The following is a 14,971-nucleotide window of genomic DNA, read 5'->3' as shown; positions in this document are numbered from 1 at the left end:
GTGAGTGAATAATATGAATAAAAGGGATACCACTTGGATTAAAGGTTTATTCAACCAGAACACATTTCAGTACGTTTTAGTTCATTCTCTCCTCTGACATTACATAGGTTCTACCTAAATCACAAAACACACACATTCCATTTTACACTAGTCCACATAGGCATAGTTGAATTTACAGATACCTACATATTTACAACAAGTAGGGCTATTTGTGGTAGACATGTGATTTAACAGTTCAAACTAGAAGATAATAGTCACTCCAAATTATTACAGTGATTGAAAACTTGCAATGAAGTGTCATGATAACGATAATATGGTTGTAAACAAATATTTGTGTTCACCTGGAAATATAAAGTACGATATTTGGTTTTCATGATTTCGTGTCTGAAGTTTTAATATATTATTTTACATACATGTTTCTATTTACCTTTTTACAATACAGTACATGTGCACAAAGTCGAATATAGACCTTTCACAATAATGATAGGAGGAAGCGTTTCACCATAGACTTGGTCATTTAAGCTGTAATGATAGCATCATGATCAACTAAGAAACCCATATCCGAAACGCATAAGACAATCATTATTTGGTAATTATATATTGCACATAACTTAAGTAAAATATATTCTAGTCAATAAAATAAACAAAATCTCTAAAAAAAATGTAACTATCTATGACTCTTTTTCTTTTTAATTTCTAACTGTACTCTGGACCAGATGATTCCTCTGAATATGACCCGTGTTCTCTGAAGGCGTCCAGTCCGTTTTCATCAATGGGGACGCAGTTACCGGCGGAGCTGAAGCCCTTCTTTTTACTCTTTCTCTCCTCCATCTTAATGGTGTCGTAGAGTCCCTGTGGCCCCTCTTCGAGTAGGACGTTTCTCTCGGAGTAGGACGGCTTCATCTGACACACGTGGCGGAGAAAGAGCAGGGTGGGCGCGTAAAGCACATTCACCAGTCCCATGCCCAAGTTCAGCTGCACGAAGCCCAAATTGTGCACAATCTGGCCGGCCACGATGGGGCCCATCGCGTACGCGACCGAGTAGGATATATCAGCGATAGCATACACGCTGCCGTACACGGAAACGTGCCGCACATCGACGAGGAAGGCAAGGGTTGGCAGGAGCGCGGTGTCTACAAGCGCGATGCCGAAACAGATGCCGCACAAGGGGAGCATGAGCTGGCCAAAAGTTTTGCACGCTGGCACGACGCAGGAGCTTGCTCCTATGATGACCATACCAAGAGCGCCGTAGAACCACTGCAAGTTGGGGTACTTGGCTGCTAATTTGACAGTCATATACACCCCGAGGACGTGAGGGAAAAACGCTGGGAGCCAAGTCATTCCCACCTCTGACTCGCTGGCGTGCATGGTGGTGGTCATCCAGTTGGCGATGGTCGGCTCCAAAAAAGCCAGGGGGATGTTGCACACGGTCAGGGCGCCCGCCACCACGACTATGTACGGGTCAATCATCAGTCGGTAGATCGGGGTGCCCACGGGCATGTTCTCTCGAGTCCTGTTCGTGAAAGGCTTTATCACAGTTAAAAGCAGGAAGCCATCGGCCAGGCAAACACAAGCGAGCACTATGAAGGGCACTCGTTTGCCGGCGAACTGGTACAGGACGCCGCCGAAGGGAGGTGCAACCAGACTCCCGAACGAGATGAACGCCAGGGCGATGCCCAAAGCGCGACTTCGCTCCGCTTCCTCAGTGTACTTGTCCGCAATCATTGCGATTCCAGAGGTGTCGGCAAAAGCCGAGCCGAGTCCCTGTAGACTGCGCGCAAAGAAAAGGGTCCCGTAGTTTTCGGCAAACGCAAATATGCAGGTGGAGAGGAACATGATAGTGAGTCCGATTAAAAGTGGAATGTCGTATCCCACCCGGTCTATGAAAGTTCCGGTAAAAGGGTTGACAAGCAGCTGCAGGATAGCCTTGGATGCGAACAAAACTCCAATTTGGACGTCTAAATTGTCTTTGTTGCTTTTGAATGCAGATGAATTTAAATGAGAAGCTTTATAAGCATGTTCTTGCTCACTTTCCAGATCCGCCAGGTATTCTGGAATTATTGGCACTATAACCATATAGAGCATATTGTCTAACAAAAGCGCCACACACACAATCACTAAAATAATCCGTCTCTGTCGGTTTGGGTCTTGCATAGCGGTACCTAATTGTTTAGTTCTTTCTCCCATCTCAGACAGTTTTACAGCGGCAGACTTCGCCAGTCCCGTAGATCCTTCCGATTCCATGGTTCAATATTTTTATGTGCAGCGACACGGGAATTGATAGTTCCTACCTTGGTATGTCAGTACAAAGAGAGCATAGTTTGAACATTGACGGTCCTTTGTTGTCTCTTTTAGTCACTCGGGTGGGGAAAGACAATAACTTTTTTTCGTCCCGCTGTGTCCCCGTTGCATCCAGCTACTTTACCAGCGACTTTCCGATCGCCTTGTCCTCGTCACGTTTGGTCCTTAACGTCAACTGTCTCTTCATGGTTTTGAGAGGTGACGTCGTGGAATCACGCGCGTTGCTCTTCGATTCGGGGCCCCGAGCCTGTCGTTATTCCTGGGAAGTTTTCCCTCGGACGCTTATCATTTGGCGACACAGGGCGCGGGCGTTGTAGGAGCTTTTCCGTCACCTGTGGCGCGTCCACGCGTCTCTTTGAGATCAAAGCTGGTTACGCTGCCATAGGCAGGAATTAATTCGTAGATGTTGCCAATATCATGTTTCATTTTTTCTCTCTCCCCCTCTTCTCCATTCACAGAGGGGCTGTGACGCATGGCCAGCTTGGTCCCTAGTGGGTCGGTTGCCAGTTGCGTCCTTTATGCTAATTTCAGGCAGTAAAGGCTCCTCTCCAATGAGATGAGGAGTCATGTTTTTCTACGTCTGTAGATCGGACAGCCTCTTCTGGTGATTTTTTCGTGTATATTAACGCATTATTAGCCTACATGTGATTTTTGAAGGTCGTGCATTTGGTCCAGGAACGAACTACAAATTCAAGCAGATTTGGTATGATAGTGTGGGATGTCTCATTTCTTCAGTTTTGTTGATGGACCAAGAGAACTAAGTGGCATATTTTCTATAGCGTTGGCTTAGTCCTGAAATAATGTGTTTTGTAAGAAAATTGAACACACTTAAACACGATGGTATAGAAATATCAGTAAAACAGTCTTTTTGTAATGTTGTAGCTTTATATATGAACAATGAACAAGAAACAACCTGTATAATCATCAGGAAACTCATTATGTTGATACAAAGGGGCAATTATAGGCCTACTCCAGCAACACCCAAGAAGTGATGAAGAGGCCCCTGCTCATGATAACGTGTTGTAAGAGTGTTTTCTTAAAGGCATAGACTAACTATCGTCAAAAGGGCCCTCTTTATGTAAAAAGTACTTTATGTAAAGTTTTGTTGTAAAGACCATAAAAAAACGAACACGTAGGATTGAGTTTTAGGTCAGTTTTCTGCTCAAGCAAAGATATAGTCCTAGACGGAAGACGTTTCAGCACCCTGGACAGCGCCTGTGTGGCCTGTGTCGCTTGCTCATGCAATTTTAAAAAAAGTAATTTGTAAATATTGATACGATTATGGTTGATATATAGACTGACTAGTCTGTTCAGATTAGTTTAAGGCACAACCAGAAGGTTGTCACAAGTTTATCGGCAGGTTTAAAACGATATTATATATATTATATATATTATATATATTATATATATAATATCGACCAATATATATATAATATTCTGTCGATAACCCTTCATATAATGGTGTGACAACGCCATCTGGCGACCAATCAAGTACTAGCCCAAAACAGTGTATGAATGTCTAAACGGCAGCCCACCCCACCGGTAGTGAAGGCTGCCTATCTATCTATCTATCTATCTATCTATCTATCTCATACCTGTCAACACTCACGTTTTTCCCGGGTTCTCCCGTATTTCAAGGTCATCTCCCGGCACCCTCCCGTTTTGTTATTTCTCCCGGAAAACTCTCGTAATTTGCATGGCCATCAAACTTCATTTTAAAATCATTGATCCATTCGTTTTTTTCTATTAGTCTGACATCTCCCAGGTTGCCAGATTGTATATGAAATACACCCTACACATACACGATCACTTAGTTTCAATTTCAACCGTTTTGTCATAGGCTAAAACCTGGCAAACCAAAACCCAAATATGGAAGCGGGTGCCGACTGCGCAGCCTGAGTCTCGTCGTAAGCAAGCGGGCTAGTTCAATGGCCTACTCCAGAACTAGCTATTGTCAAATTGTTGGGAATTTAATTGATTAACACATCACATAAACTGTTATTGAGTGTTGTTGATACACTGAGCTTGTGTCCTCGGAACCCAATTAGACAGCAAGCAGCTTTGGAGTTTTGGAAGTAGCCTAGGCTGCAGGCAGGCAGCTGGTGGATACATAACTGGCATGCCTAAGGTAATGGTTAGGTAAAAGCAACGACCGAAATGCAGTGTTGAAACACGTGTCAATGTTGTTTAAATAGTGTCTTTGAGTTTTTCAGTAATTTTCGGGATAGGCCTAATAGGCTACCTATATTTGAGACTGCTCTGAGACCTCTAGGGTATTTTAAAGGCTGTATCAGCGATTTCAGGGCCAAAAAAGGCCCAAACATAAATGATCACATTCATCTAATATTTCCTAACGATCCGCTAGCTGTCTGCCCCATAAGCAGGCCGTCTCTGTAGGCAGTCTAGGCTCCGAGATCTGTACACAAAACACGATTGCTACCAACAAGGGTTGGCAACCTACTCAAAGGCAAAATAAAGTGTTTTAACCAATAACCTACGAGATGCGCGTTTAGGAGAGTTTTAATTGCAAGGGAGGGAGGGGGAGGGAGTAGCGAACTAGCTCTGTTTTGTTTGAACATCAACAGAAGTGAGGTATCCCCGCTATTGCTGAAACAACCTTTAACCCAGTAAATAGAGCAGGGGGCAGTATCGCGCTATCTGTGGCAACGAAAATGCAGATAGATTAGCCAAAATAAATGTATTAGAGGAAAAGAATGATTATGCAAAACAGGAAAGAAGAAATTGTGTACACAAGATTAAGAATGGGACATACAGGATTGAATTCAACATAATTAGAGCCTTATTTATTTTCCTTATTTAATTATAATTATGATTTAATTATTTAATTATTCTTTTCTGTTTTTATTATTGCTTCTTCTTATTATTATTATTATTTATGATTTATAGATTTATTTCACAGCCTCTTGATTGAGCAGCCAAAGGTTTTTTTTTTTTTACATTTTTTAAAATTGGTAATTCAGGTACAATAAACATGGGTCAAAACAATCCATGCGGAATCCATCTATGTACAGGATCAGACGTAATTTTATAGTAGCCTAGTAGCTAGGATGCAATTCATGAACTTCTGGCACTTCTGGATAAGTTTTTGATTTTTGGCAGGCCTAAGGTTTTCAAAAATCCATATGGATACAAGTTGGGGTGGCCCCCCTAGTGGCAGTTATCCATAAAATCCAAAATGGCCCCCGCCAAAAAGAGAAAAGGTTATATCTCAGCTTCCTTTAGTCTTAAATTGTTGTATAATGTATTTTCTCTATTTTGTTTGATACAAGGAATCCAATTTTGATATGTTCTTCTTATTTTAAGTCCATTTCCATGTAGTATCATAGTCATATTTACCTCATAAACTGTCAATATCTCTGAAAAGGTTACATTGAAAAAAAAGGTGAAAATATATAGAAATAATATTGAAAATAATAATATTGAAAATATATATATATATATATATATATATATATATATATATATATATATAAAATTATATATATATATATATATATATATATATATATAAATATATATATATATATATATATATATATTTAAAATATATATAAAATATATATTTTTACCTCCAAGGTACAGTATGCTTTTTTTTTTGTTGATTGGACAGGTCACTATCACTATAGTGTCAAAAATCACATGTTGTGACCAAAAGGACCATTGTTCAGGCCTTAAATAAACACAACTTACAAACTATGCCACTGTGAAAAGTTATATTAGGCTTTTCACCATGTTAAGGATCAATATTACATTTTAGTAGCCTAGAAATCTAGACGCAACCTAAAGGGTCCCTGCGGATCCTTAAAAAGTCTTAAATACAACTTTCGGTTTTTAAGGCCTAAAAAAGTCTTAAATTGTCTGGAATGTCTTGAATTTTTGAAAGGGAGGTATTACATTTTTGTATGGGACCGCCGAGCGAGTGAAATGTCTCCATCCGGTTTCGTGTATTTTTTTATCCGCAATTACATTTTGGGGGAAGCATTTGTTCTGTGCGGGTGTCATCTGCATTCTGTAGATCAAGAAGTAGAAGGCTACTGGAGGAAGTGTAGTGGTTGCAGAGTGAAGATGTTTTCAACGTGTGTATCAGAGTGAAGATGTTTTCAACGTGTGTATCACTAAAGGTGTGAAAACGGCAAGAAAAAATGTGCCTGTCTCTTATCCAAATTTCAGAGGTGGACAAACTGAGTTTATTTACATTTAGCCTCCACTATATCCCTGAACCTAAGGGATTGACATTTTCATTAAAGCCTTTATTTTAGAGTGCATTACACCTGGTCGGCAAGATTGGGCTTGAGGAAGCTTTGGTGTTGAAGATGTTGATTGGAAGTTGTTTATTATTTTTGCCCCTGCAGAGGGGGAAAATAATTGGCTTATTGGTTGATATGGGGGTGTGTGATTGTGATAGTAATAAGCAGAGAGTGGCATTGACTATTTCTTTTAATCTCCTGTTGCCATGTCACTTTTCAAGTGCAGGCCTTTCAGCAGAAATCAGATTTCACCCGCTCAATGTGAGGCACTCAGCAGCAGTTCAACCTAAGCAGAGTGTAGGCCTAATAGTAATTCTGTGATCACGGTAAGGTGGACTGCGGTAGTGGGTTTTTAAAAAAGGCATTCAGAACATGTTTGATTTATGTCAACAGCCACAAGCGTACATGGAAGCTCTTGATCGCGCATGCCAATAACGTCTATAAAAACAATATATTTATGGAATAAAACTAGACAGGTACCTCAGATTAGCATTACTGTTTATTGTTAATCTGCAATTATCTGCAGCCAGCGGAGGGCATTTATAGCCTACATTGCACCTCGACAATATTGTGCGTCTGCCCTCCACCTTCATCAAACATGTTCTGAATGCCTTTTTTAAAAACCCACTACTGCATGGCGCAGTCCACCTTATTGTGATCACAGAACTGATAGTGTACCCACCTCTTATTTTACCACTACACCCCCTTAGGTTGAGCTGCTGCTGAGTGCCTCTAATTGAGTGGGCGAAATATCATTTCTCCAGACAGGCCTGGACTTGAAAAGTGACATAGCAACAGGAGATGATAGAGAAAATGGTCAATGTCATTCTCTGCTTATTATTGTCACAGTCACACACACCCATATCAACCAATAAGCCAATTGTTTTTTCCCCACGAAACAACTTCCAGTCAACATCTTCAACACCAAAGCATCCTTTATGAAGGAACCACGGACTGACAGAAAAAGAACGTTTTCACAATCAGGAGGAAATACACGTAAAGTTCCTCTGTTTGCATCTCTCCAGCGTGTGTTGCTGGCCTAGCCTACCCAACAGGGAAGTGAATAGGCTTGCTTGTCAGCCTTTCCCAGTACTTCCACATAGCAGTTTTTTCAGCAGAAATAATATTCTAATAAAAATAATATGCGAGGAGGACCTGTCTCTTAATTAATAGGGGATTTCACTTTTCCCATACATTTTTTTAAAACAAGTCAATGGTTTTACAATGTTTCAGTCAAGCTTTGGTTGGTTTAGATACAACAGAATGTATGCAAAATGTAAAGTAGCCTAATGGATTAACTTTGATCTGCTGTGCTGTATACGGCACAATAGATGCACATAGTAAAGTATATAAAATAGGCCTATTAAAATATTTAAATAGCTTTAGTCTACATTTGAAAAGAAATATTGAAGAGAATCCAGTCCAGTACACATGTCTTTGGCAAGTAGCCTAGGCTGCTACAGACACAGGTGAAGAACAGTCAGCCTCAGCCAGTAGCACAACCAGATATGTACAGTCAGCTTCAAAAGCAACGAGTCCAGACCCTAAAATTGCCCATTTATAGCTGTGAAGGTGATTCACACACAATTCATTTTCTTTCCCCAAAAAACTATATTTGGTAACTTCTGTAGACATCCAAAATGGGATGGGTGTTAAAGTTAGTAAAAAAAAACATTGCATAAAACAGTGTTGTCATGTTTATCTTTTTTGGCGTGGTATAGTCTTATTTTTTCCATTTAGATGTCTTGAAAAGGTCTTAAAAGTCTTTAAATTTGCACTTGAAAAATGTGCAGATATTCTGAACCTAGCGCCTAATTACATTTGCTGCCAGGGCTAGTCTAGCAACTCTCTGTTGGCTTGTGAGCTCGAAAAATTAAACTTCTATCAGGCCAATTAAATTGTGTATAGAGTAGAGGTGGATTTTGTCGTTCGTTCTCATGACACAGTTTGCAGTTTTCGGTCAACACAACACTGTAATTGTAGCGGCAAATATATAGCTGCAACTTCATGATTATGTGTACTTTTAGACAAAACAGCAGTAGCTAATGTGTTCATTCACCTTGACATTAAATTGACATACAGTATTGAAGGTAAATAGAGTAGACTACGGCTAGATCAGATAATTTCTTTTTTTAAAAATGTGTTCATTCATAAAGGAACAAAGACCCAGTAGGCTATGCCGACAAACATGTTTAAAGGCTTGGCAGAAAGATTATATTGATGAAAAGGTTTCAAGTCCCCATTTTGCCTAGGTTACAGAGCCATAATCACTCTGCTTCTAGCCAAGAACGAGTGACTGACTTAACGAGAACGTTTTTGTGTTATTTGACTAAAATATAATATTGATCCTTAACATGGTGAAAAGCCAAATATACTGTAACTTTTCACTGTGGCATAGTTCTGAATTTGTGTTTATTTAAGGTTTCAACAATGGTCCCTTTGGTCACAACATGTGGTTGCGTCTAGATTTCTAGGCTACTAAAATGTAATATTGATCCTTAACATGGTGAAAAGCCTAATATAACTTTTCACTGTGGCATAGTTCGTAAGTTGTGTTTATTTAAGGCCTCAACAATGGTCCCTTTGGTCACAACATGTGATTTTTGACACTATAGTGATAGTGACCTGTCCAATCAACAAAGAAAAGCATACCTTGGAGGTAAAATATGGGTCTAGGGGCCTGAGTAATATTTCAATGTAATTTTTTCCAGAGATATTAACCGTTTATGACCTAAATATGACTATGATACTAGATTTAACATGGAAATGGACTTAAAATAACAACATCAAACATCCAACATCCAATCAAAATTGGATTCCTTGTATCAAACAAAGTAGAGAAAATACATTATACAACAATTTAAGACTAAAGAAAGCTGAGATACAACCTTTTCTCTTTTCGGCGGGGGCCATTTTGGTTTTTATGGATAACTGCCACTAGGGGGGCCACCCCAACTTGTATCCATGGATTTTTGAAAACCTTAAGCCTATACCTAACACCCTGCCAAAAATCAAACACTTATCCAGAAGTGCCCAATCTTCATGATTTTTCACATATTCCTTCCCAGCTATAGCCAAAGGTTTCCAAGCAAGGTTTCTGCAACATTCTACACACTCCTGTACAGTAGGTGGCGGTATGTAACAATTGATGCAATCTGTCAATAACTAAAGAAGAATCACTTGCGTGCGGCAGTGAGTTACCGTCGTGTGTAGTCGACGATTTGGTGTCTTCTGTCGCGCATAACATGTTTAAAATGAATGTGGTTTAATAGTGACTTGTGTTTGTCCTACATTTTTTTATTCTAGTGACAGCAACAATGCCGTTAGCAGGTAGCCAGGAAAGCTAGCTGGCTAATGTTGTCGAAGTTACAGTGGGCAGCCCGCAGAGTCATCACTAACAGTACTTTTAAAACGTTACAAACTAATCAGATACTTAATACAGTTGTCGCTCGAGTCAGCACCATGTCAGCGGACTTGATGGCAAGAATTAATGAGTTGGAAAGCGAGGTGGAGCGATTAAAAACTGAGTTGAGAATATCAGACCCAGGTATTCAAGCCAGCATGAAGATGAATGGAGGCAGTAAACCTAACGTGACAGCCGACACAGAGGGTCAGGAAGATGGAAGGAGTGCGAAAAAAGGCAAGAAAGAGAGGCCGTTTGACTTCTCTGCCCATCCAAGGCGCCACGTCGCCTTGCGGCTTGCTTATTTAGGTTGGGAGTATCAGGGCTTTGCCGTGCAGGAAAACACGGATAACACTGTCGAAGCTAGACTGTTCGAGGCCTTACTGAAGACTAAACTCATCCAGGACAGACAGAGCTCCAACTACCACCGCTGTGGCCGGACCGATAAAGGAGTCAGTGCTTTCTCACAGGTTGGTCGTTCACCTGCTGCTACTCAGTATGCGTTTGTTGCTTTTGCATTTTGTTAAAACAAAAAACAATGATCACGGACTTATTCTTTGTGTCACTCTGTCATTTACAATGCATGATAACGCCTTTGCATATATAAAGCTACATACATACATTCATACAGCTTTGCCAATTTTATCAATTTTGTAGGCCATAGGCATATTGCCAGTAAAGTTTATATTTTAGCGATTGATGTTTGCAATCATCTCTTAACTGTTTCACCCTGCAGGTCATATCCATTGACCTGCGCTCAAACCAGTTCTGTGGAGGTCTTGGAGTAGTTGTTTCTACTAGTGATGGAGCCAGTGCAAAGAATAAGCCAAATGCTGATGAAGTGCCATATGTTAAGATGCTTAATCGTGTCCTACCCCAGGACATCCGAATACTGGATTGGGCACCAGCTGAAACTGGGTTCAGTGCCCGCTTTGACTGCAAGTCCAGAACCTACCGGTACTACTTCCCTCGCGGTTCCCTGGATGTGAGTCTCATGGCTGCAGCTGTGAAGCGGTGGGTGTAGATGGAGGTCAGCGAAAAATATAAATGCCAGGATTATATAGTTGTTATGGTAATTTTCATAGGTCAATGTTATCAAACACTATGCTTGGAATGTGGGGGAATAAATTATATATTTAGTGTAGTAATATTACATTTTTTAATAACTAATTAATACTTGCATTTATATTTCCCCTGGTCCTTTACAGATATGAGGGCACTCACGACTTCAGAAACCTTTGTAAAATGGATGTAGGTAATGGAGTGCTGCAGTTCCAGAGGACCATTCTGTCTGCGTCTGTGCAGCCGACCCAGCCTGGCCAAGCAGTATTAACTGACCCCTACGACCTCTACGTGTTTGAGGTCAAAGGGCTGGCCTTCCTGTACCATCAGGTGGGTGGTGATGGGTTTTGTCCCATGCAAATGTAAATGTGCAGGTCCTTGATTCTGGTCAAGGACTGTTGATATTTGAACTGCTGTACCAGTCAAATACACCTCTTGCATCAATGCTCCTGAGACAACATTGTTGATTGGCTGTGATGGTGTATTACCTGATCAGTCAAATTACGAGCATATTTGACACTTGAGGTAGACTTGTCTTGTCTACCTGTCTCACACGCAGCTCAGACTATTGGAGTTGAGATCCTAATCCAATATTCTTTTTATGAAATTCAGCAAAGTTGGTCTTCATGGTCCTCTAGGTGTCAGTTTCATTAGCTTGGAAGGACAGGGTGTAATGTCATCGGCTGTCAAGCTCAATTTCCGCCAACTTTGGCCAGAACCATATACTGCTCTTTAAACGTGCAAGCTATTCTGCCCACAGGTACGGTGCATGATGGCCGTGCTGTTGCTGATTGGGCAGAAGCTGGAAGCTCCCGACATCATCGATCAACTGTTGGACGTGGAGAAGAATCCGAGAAAGCCCCAGTACAGGTGACAATAAAATGCCAGCTGTTTGTTGGTTAGAAGTGAATTTCAAATGTGACATTTCAAACTTACAGTATGTGAAGCCACTACCACACACACCATTTCTCACAGACTACTATGTGTGATTAATCCCTATTGGTCTTAAACGTGGAGTCTGATTCTAATTCAATGCACTTTCTCAAATTCCACTAATTCGCGTAGCGAAGCGGCGGTCATATAGGTTTAGTCAGATTGTTTTTTTTTTTTTTTTTTTCGCATGCCCAAATTTCCGTCAAGGATTCCCGGGACACTGAAAGACCGGGGTACACGAAACTTGGTGGGCATGTAACCCCACATGGATAGTATGGAACCATCGTTTTTTGTTTTGATCTGTAGCCCCCCCCACTGGACTGGACCCCCCGAAAGGAGTGTAGGGCAGACACAGTTTTCTGTGAATATCTCGAGAACCGTAGGGTTTAGGAGGACCATTTTTTTTTGTATGTTGATCTCAAGGGGCCATGTCAACCCATTCCATAACCACTCATTTCATGTATAGCCACCTAGTTAAACACAAAAAGTAAAAATGAGGTGTTGTAATTGCAGGTATCTGTGACCTAACATAGTCAAAACTGCACGAAATTGGAAGTGTAGGATCATTATGACACTCTCTGTATGCACGCCAAGTTTTGTGGAATTCCGTTCATGGGGGGCCACACAATAAATTAATTTATGTTACTATACACCAACTGGCCTGTAGGTGGCCGGAGACAGTTTTTCTGTGAATATCTCGAGAACCGTAGGGCCTAGGAGGTCCACCTTTTTTATGTATGTTGGTCTTAAGGGGGCATGTCAACCCATCCCATTACCACTTATTTCATGTATAGCGCCACCTAGTTAAAAATTAAAAAGCAAAAAATTAGGTGTTTTCACCACAATATCTCTGGTGGACAAGGTCAAAACTGCACGAAATTAAAAGTGTAGGATCATTATGACACCCTCCAAATGTATGCCAAGTTTTGTGTACTTTTGTTCTTGGACAGTTCTATCTTGAAAACTGTAGGGCCTAGGATGACCATTTTTTTCCGTATGTTTGCCTCCAGGGGTCATGTTAACCCATTTCATGTGCACACATCTGCACAAACAGATACACACGCACACACATACATTCACAGAAATCATACGTATGACACATACTCACACAGTAGACATATGTACGCATGCATGCACAGGCACATACGCAGGCACACACGCAGGCACACACACACACACACACACACACACACACACACACACACACACACACACACATAACATAAACCTGTACATGCACACATGCACACAATTCAAGAATTTCTCAGAATTATGAACAGGCAAGATGGAGGTGGGGTTATATAAAATTAATTTTACATGTGAAATCTATGAACTAATCATGTTTTGGTACTTGTTGTCTAGCAGATACCAGTGAGAATTGAGTGTGGATAATGCAATTTAGTGAGACAGTTAGAATCATATAGGCCTTTCAGCGTGATTTATTTTTGTGGAAAAAATGTGCTGGACTGGGCGGCGGTCATATTTTGAACCGCGGTACATCTAGTTTCATCACTGTCTGCTAGCTGTTCAGAGCTGTTTAAAAAAAAAAACAAAAAAACAAGTGTAATTTTTCATTTGACTGTTGAGCTCCAATATCAACAGCATCTCTCAGCAGAATGCAGAATGGCGGACTCTGCTGTTAAAGCATATGTTTGTTTCTTCTCTAGCATGGCCGTGGATTACCCTCTGGTTCTCTATGACTGCCACTTTGAGGGCCTGAGCTGGAAGAGGGAGGCTGAGGAGGTGGGCTTTGCCCTGAACACGCTGCACCAGCACTGGACACAGGCTGTAATCAAGACCCAGGTCCTGCGAGGGATGATTCAGGGCCTGGAGAGCTTAGGTGGGTCCTATTAGCTTCTACTGTTCATGGGATCTCTGAATAGTCTTCATTTTAGTACTACATTACAAAATGTCTAGAACAGGGTTTCTCAAACTTCTGGTGCTAGTAGGGACCCCTTGAGAACATGTTGAGGACTCCCTCAAAATCGTAACAAATCATATTACTACTGTTGACAACTTGTTTTTTTATGCATTACATTTACATTAATTACTGTCATCTTGATTTTCCAATGCACATGACTAGACCATGATGATTACAGGGAATAGGCCTGTGCAAAAACAGAATAGTTCCTCCTGGAGTCAGTCCTTTTTCAAGTTCAAGTTTTTTCATGAGCAGTGGAATGCTGTTGCCATGTCTCTTATGAATGTGTGCATACACATCAAATTGAAATTGAACACTCTCATATGTACAGTAATGTGAGAGCGGACATGGTCAATTATGCTGTCATTTGTCTTAGGCAAGGCACCTACTCCTCTGCAGTGCTGGCTGATGGAGGGTACCAGACAGCGCAACTACCGCCCCCTGCTGGAGAGGCCGCGGTGTGAGAGTCTGGAGTCCCGGATCGAGCACTTTGTGAAGAGAGGCAGGCTGGAGCGAGAAGAGGGGGAGAATGGAGAGGAGGCTCTGCACAGGGGGAAGAGGTCAAAACATTCCCACAGTCCCTCTTCCCAGGCTGTTGCACCAGGAGCGGCACAATCTGCCCAGCTCACAGAAGAAAAGGCAGACTGTTTGTGAACATACAGTTTCTCTAGTCATAAAGAGGACTACAGTTTTTTAATTACTCCGTTATTATTACTGTACATTGTACTGTGCATTACTTTACATAGAACAATGCATCATAGTGAATATAAAGTGTCAAATAGACACATTGCGAATAGTAAAGGTGTTTGAGTAAATGGTTGATTCTCTGGTCTTGATAATGTCTGTTTTGTTTTAGTTTTTTTGATTTGATTTTGATTTTTTGATTTCAGATTTTTGGAATTAACCATTTTTTATGATGGTTGTTGCCTACATTGTCTCATCATAACACAATGATGAAAACTAATTTTGCTACTTAAAAGGGTATATGAGAACCTTGTAGATACAATAATGGCGGTGCACGTATTTCATAGTTAAGCACATGCAACTTTAAAGGAACATGCCAACCTTTGGCCAAGTTAGCTT

The 14,971-nt window shown here is 40.9% G+C and overlaps 2 protein-coding genes across 2 annotated transcripts; one reads left to right on the top strand and one right to left on the bottom strand.

The window, feature by feature from the left end:
* Positions 1–33: 33 nt before the first annotated feature.
* Positions 34–2,778, bottom strand: LOC125287580 (probable vesicular acetylcholine transporter-A). The gene has a single exon (XM_048233492.1). The coding sequence runs from the start codon at positions 2,242–2,244 to the stop codon at positions 697–699; it is 1,548 nt and encodes a 515-aa protein (XP_048089449.1). The 5' UTR covers positions 2,245–2,778; the 3' UTR covers positions 34–696.
* Positions 2,779–9,748: 6,970 nt separating this feature from the next.
* Positions 9,749–14,724, top strand: pus3 (pseudouridylate synthase 3). The gene is made up of 6 exons (XM_048233480.1): positions 9,749–10,442; positions 10,709–10,986; positions 11,181–11,364; positions 11,795–11,904; positions 13,635–13,807; positions 14,265–14,724. Exons 1-6 carry the CDS (start codon positions 9,924–9,926, stop codon positions 14,540–14,542), a joined length of 1,542 nt encoding a protein of 513 aa, XP_048089437.1. The 5' UTR covers positions 9,749–9,923; the 3' UTR covers positions 14,543–14,724.
* Positions 14,725–14,971: the final 247 nt, after the last annotated feature.

Source organism: Alosa alosa, chromosome 22, assembly GCF_017589495.1.
Source record: "Alosa alosa isolate M-15738 ecotype Scorff River chromosome 22, AALO_Geno_1.1, whole genome shotgun sequence".
NCBI lineage: Eukaryota > Metazoa > Chordata > Actinopteri > Clupeiformes > Clupeidae > Alosa > Alosa alosa.
The sequence above is the reverse complement of the archived record's forward strand: the minus strand, read 5'-3'. Positions and strand labels throughout refer to the sequence as shown.

Bases quoted from the DNA above. Each gene is read 5' to 3' on its own strand.
- LOC125287580 (XM_048233492.1), bottom strand. From the start codon at position 2,244: ATGGAATCGGAAGGATCTACGGGACTGGCGAAGTCTGCCGCTGTAAAA.
- pus3 (XM_048233480.1), top strand. From the start codon at position 9,924: ATGTTGTCGAAGTTACAGTGGGCAGCCCGCAGAGTCATCACTAACAGT. The intron at 10,987-11,180 runs GTGGGTGTAGAT...GGTCCTTTACAG, and splicing joins ATGGCTGCAGCTGTGAAGCG to ATATGAGGGCACTCACGACT. The intron at 13,808-14,264 runs GTGGGTCCTATT...CATTTGTCTTAG, and splicing joins TCAGGGCCTGGAGAGCTTAG to GCAAGGCACCTACTCCTCTG.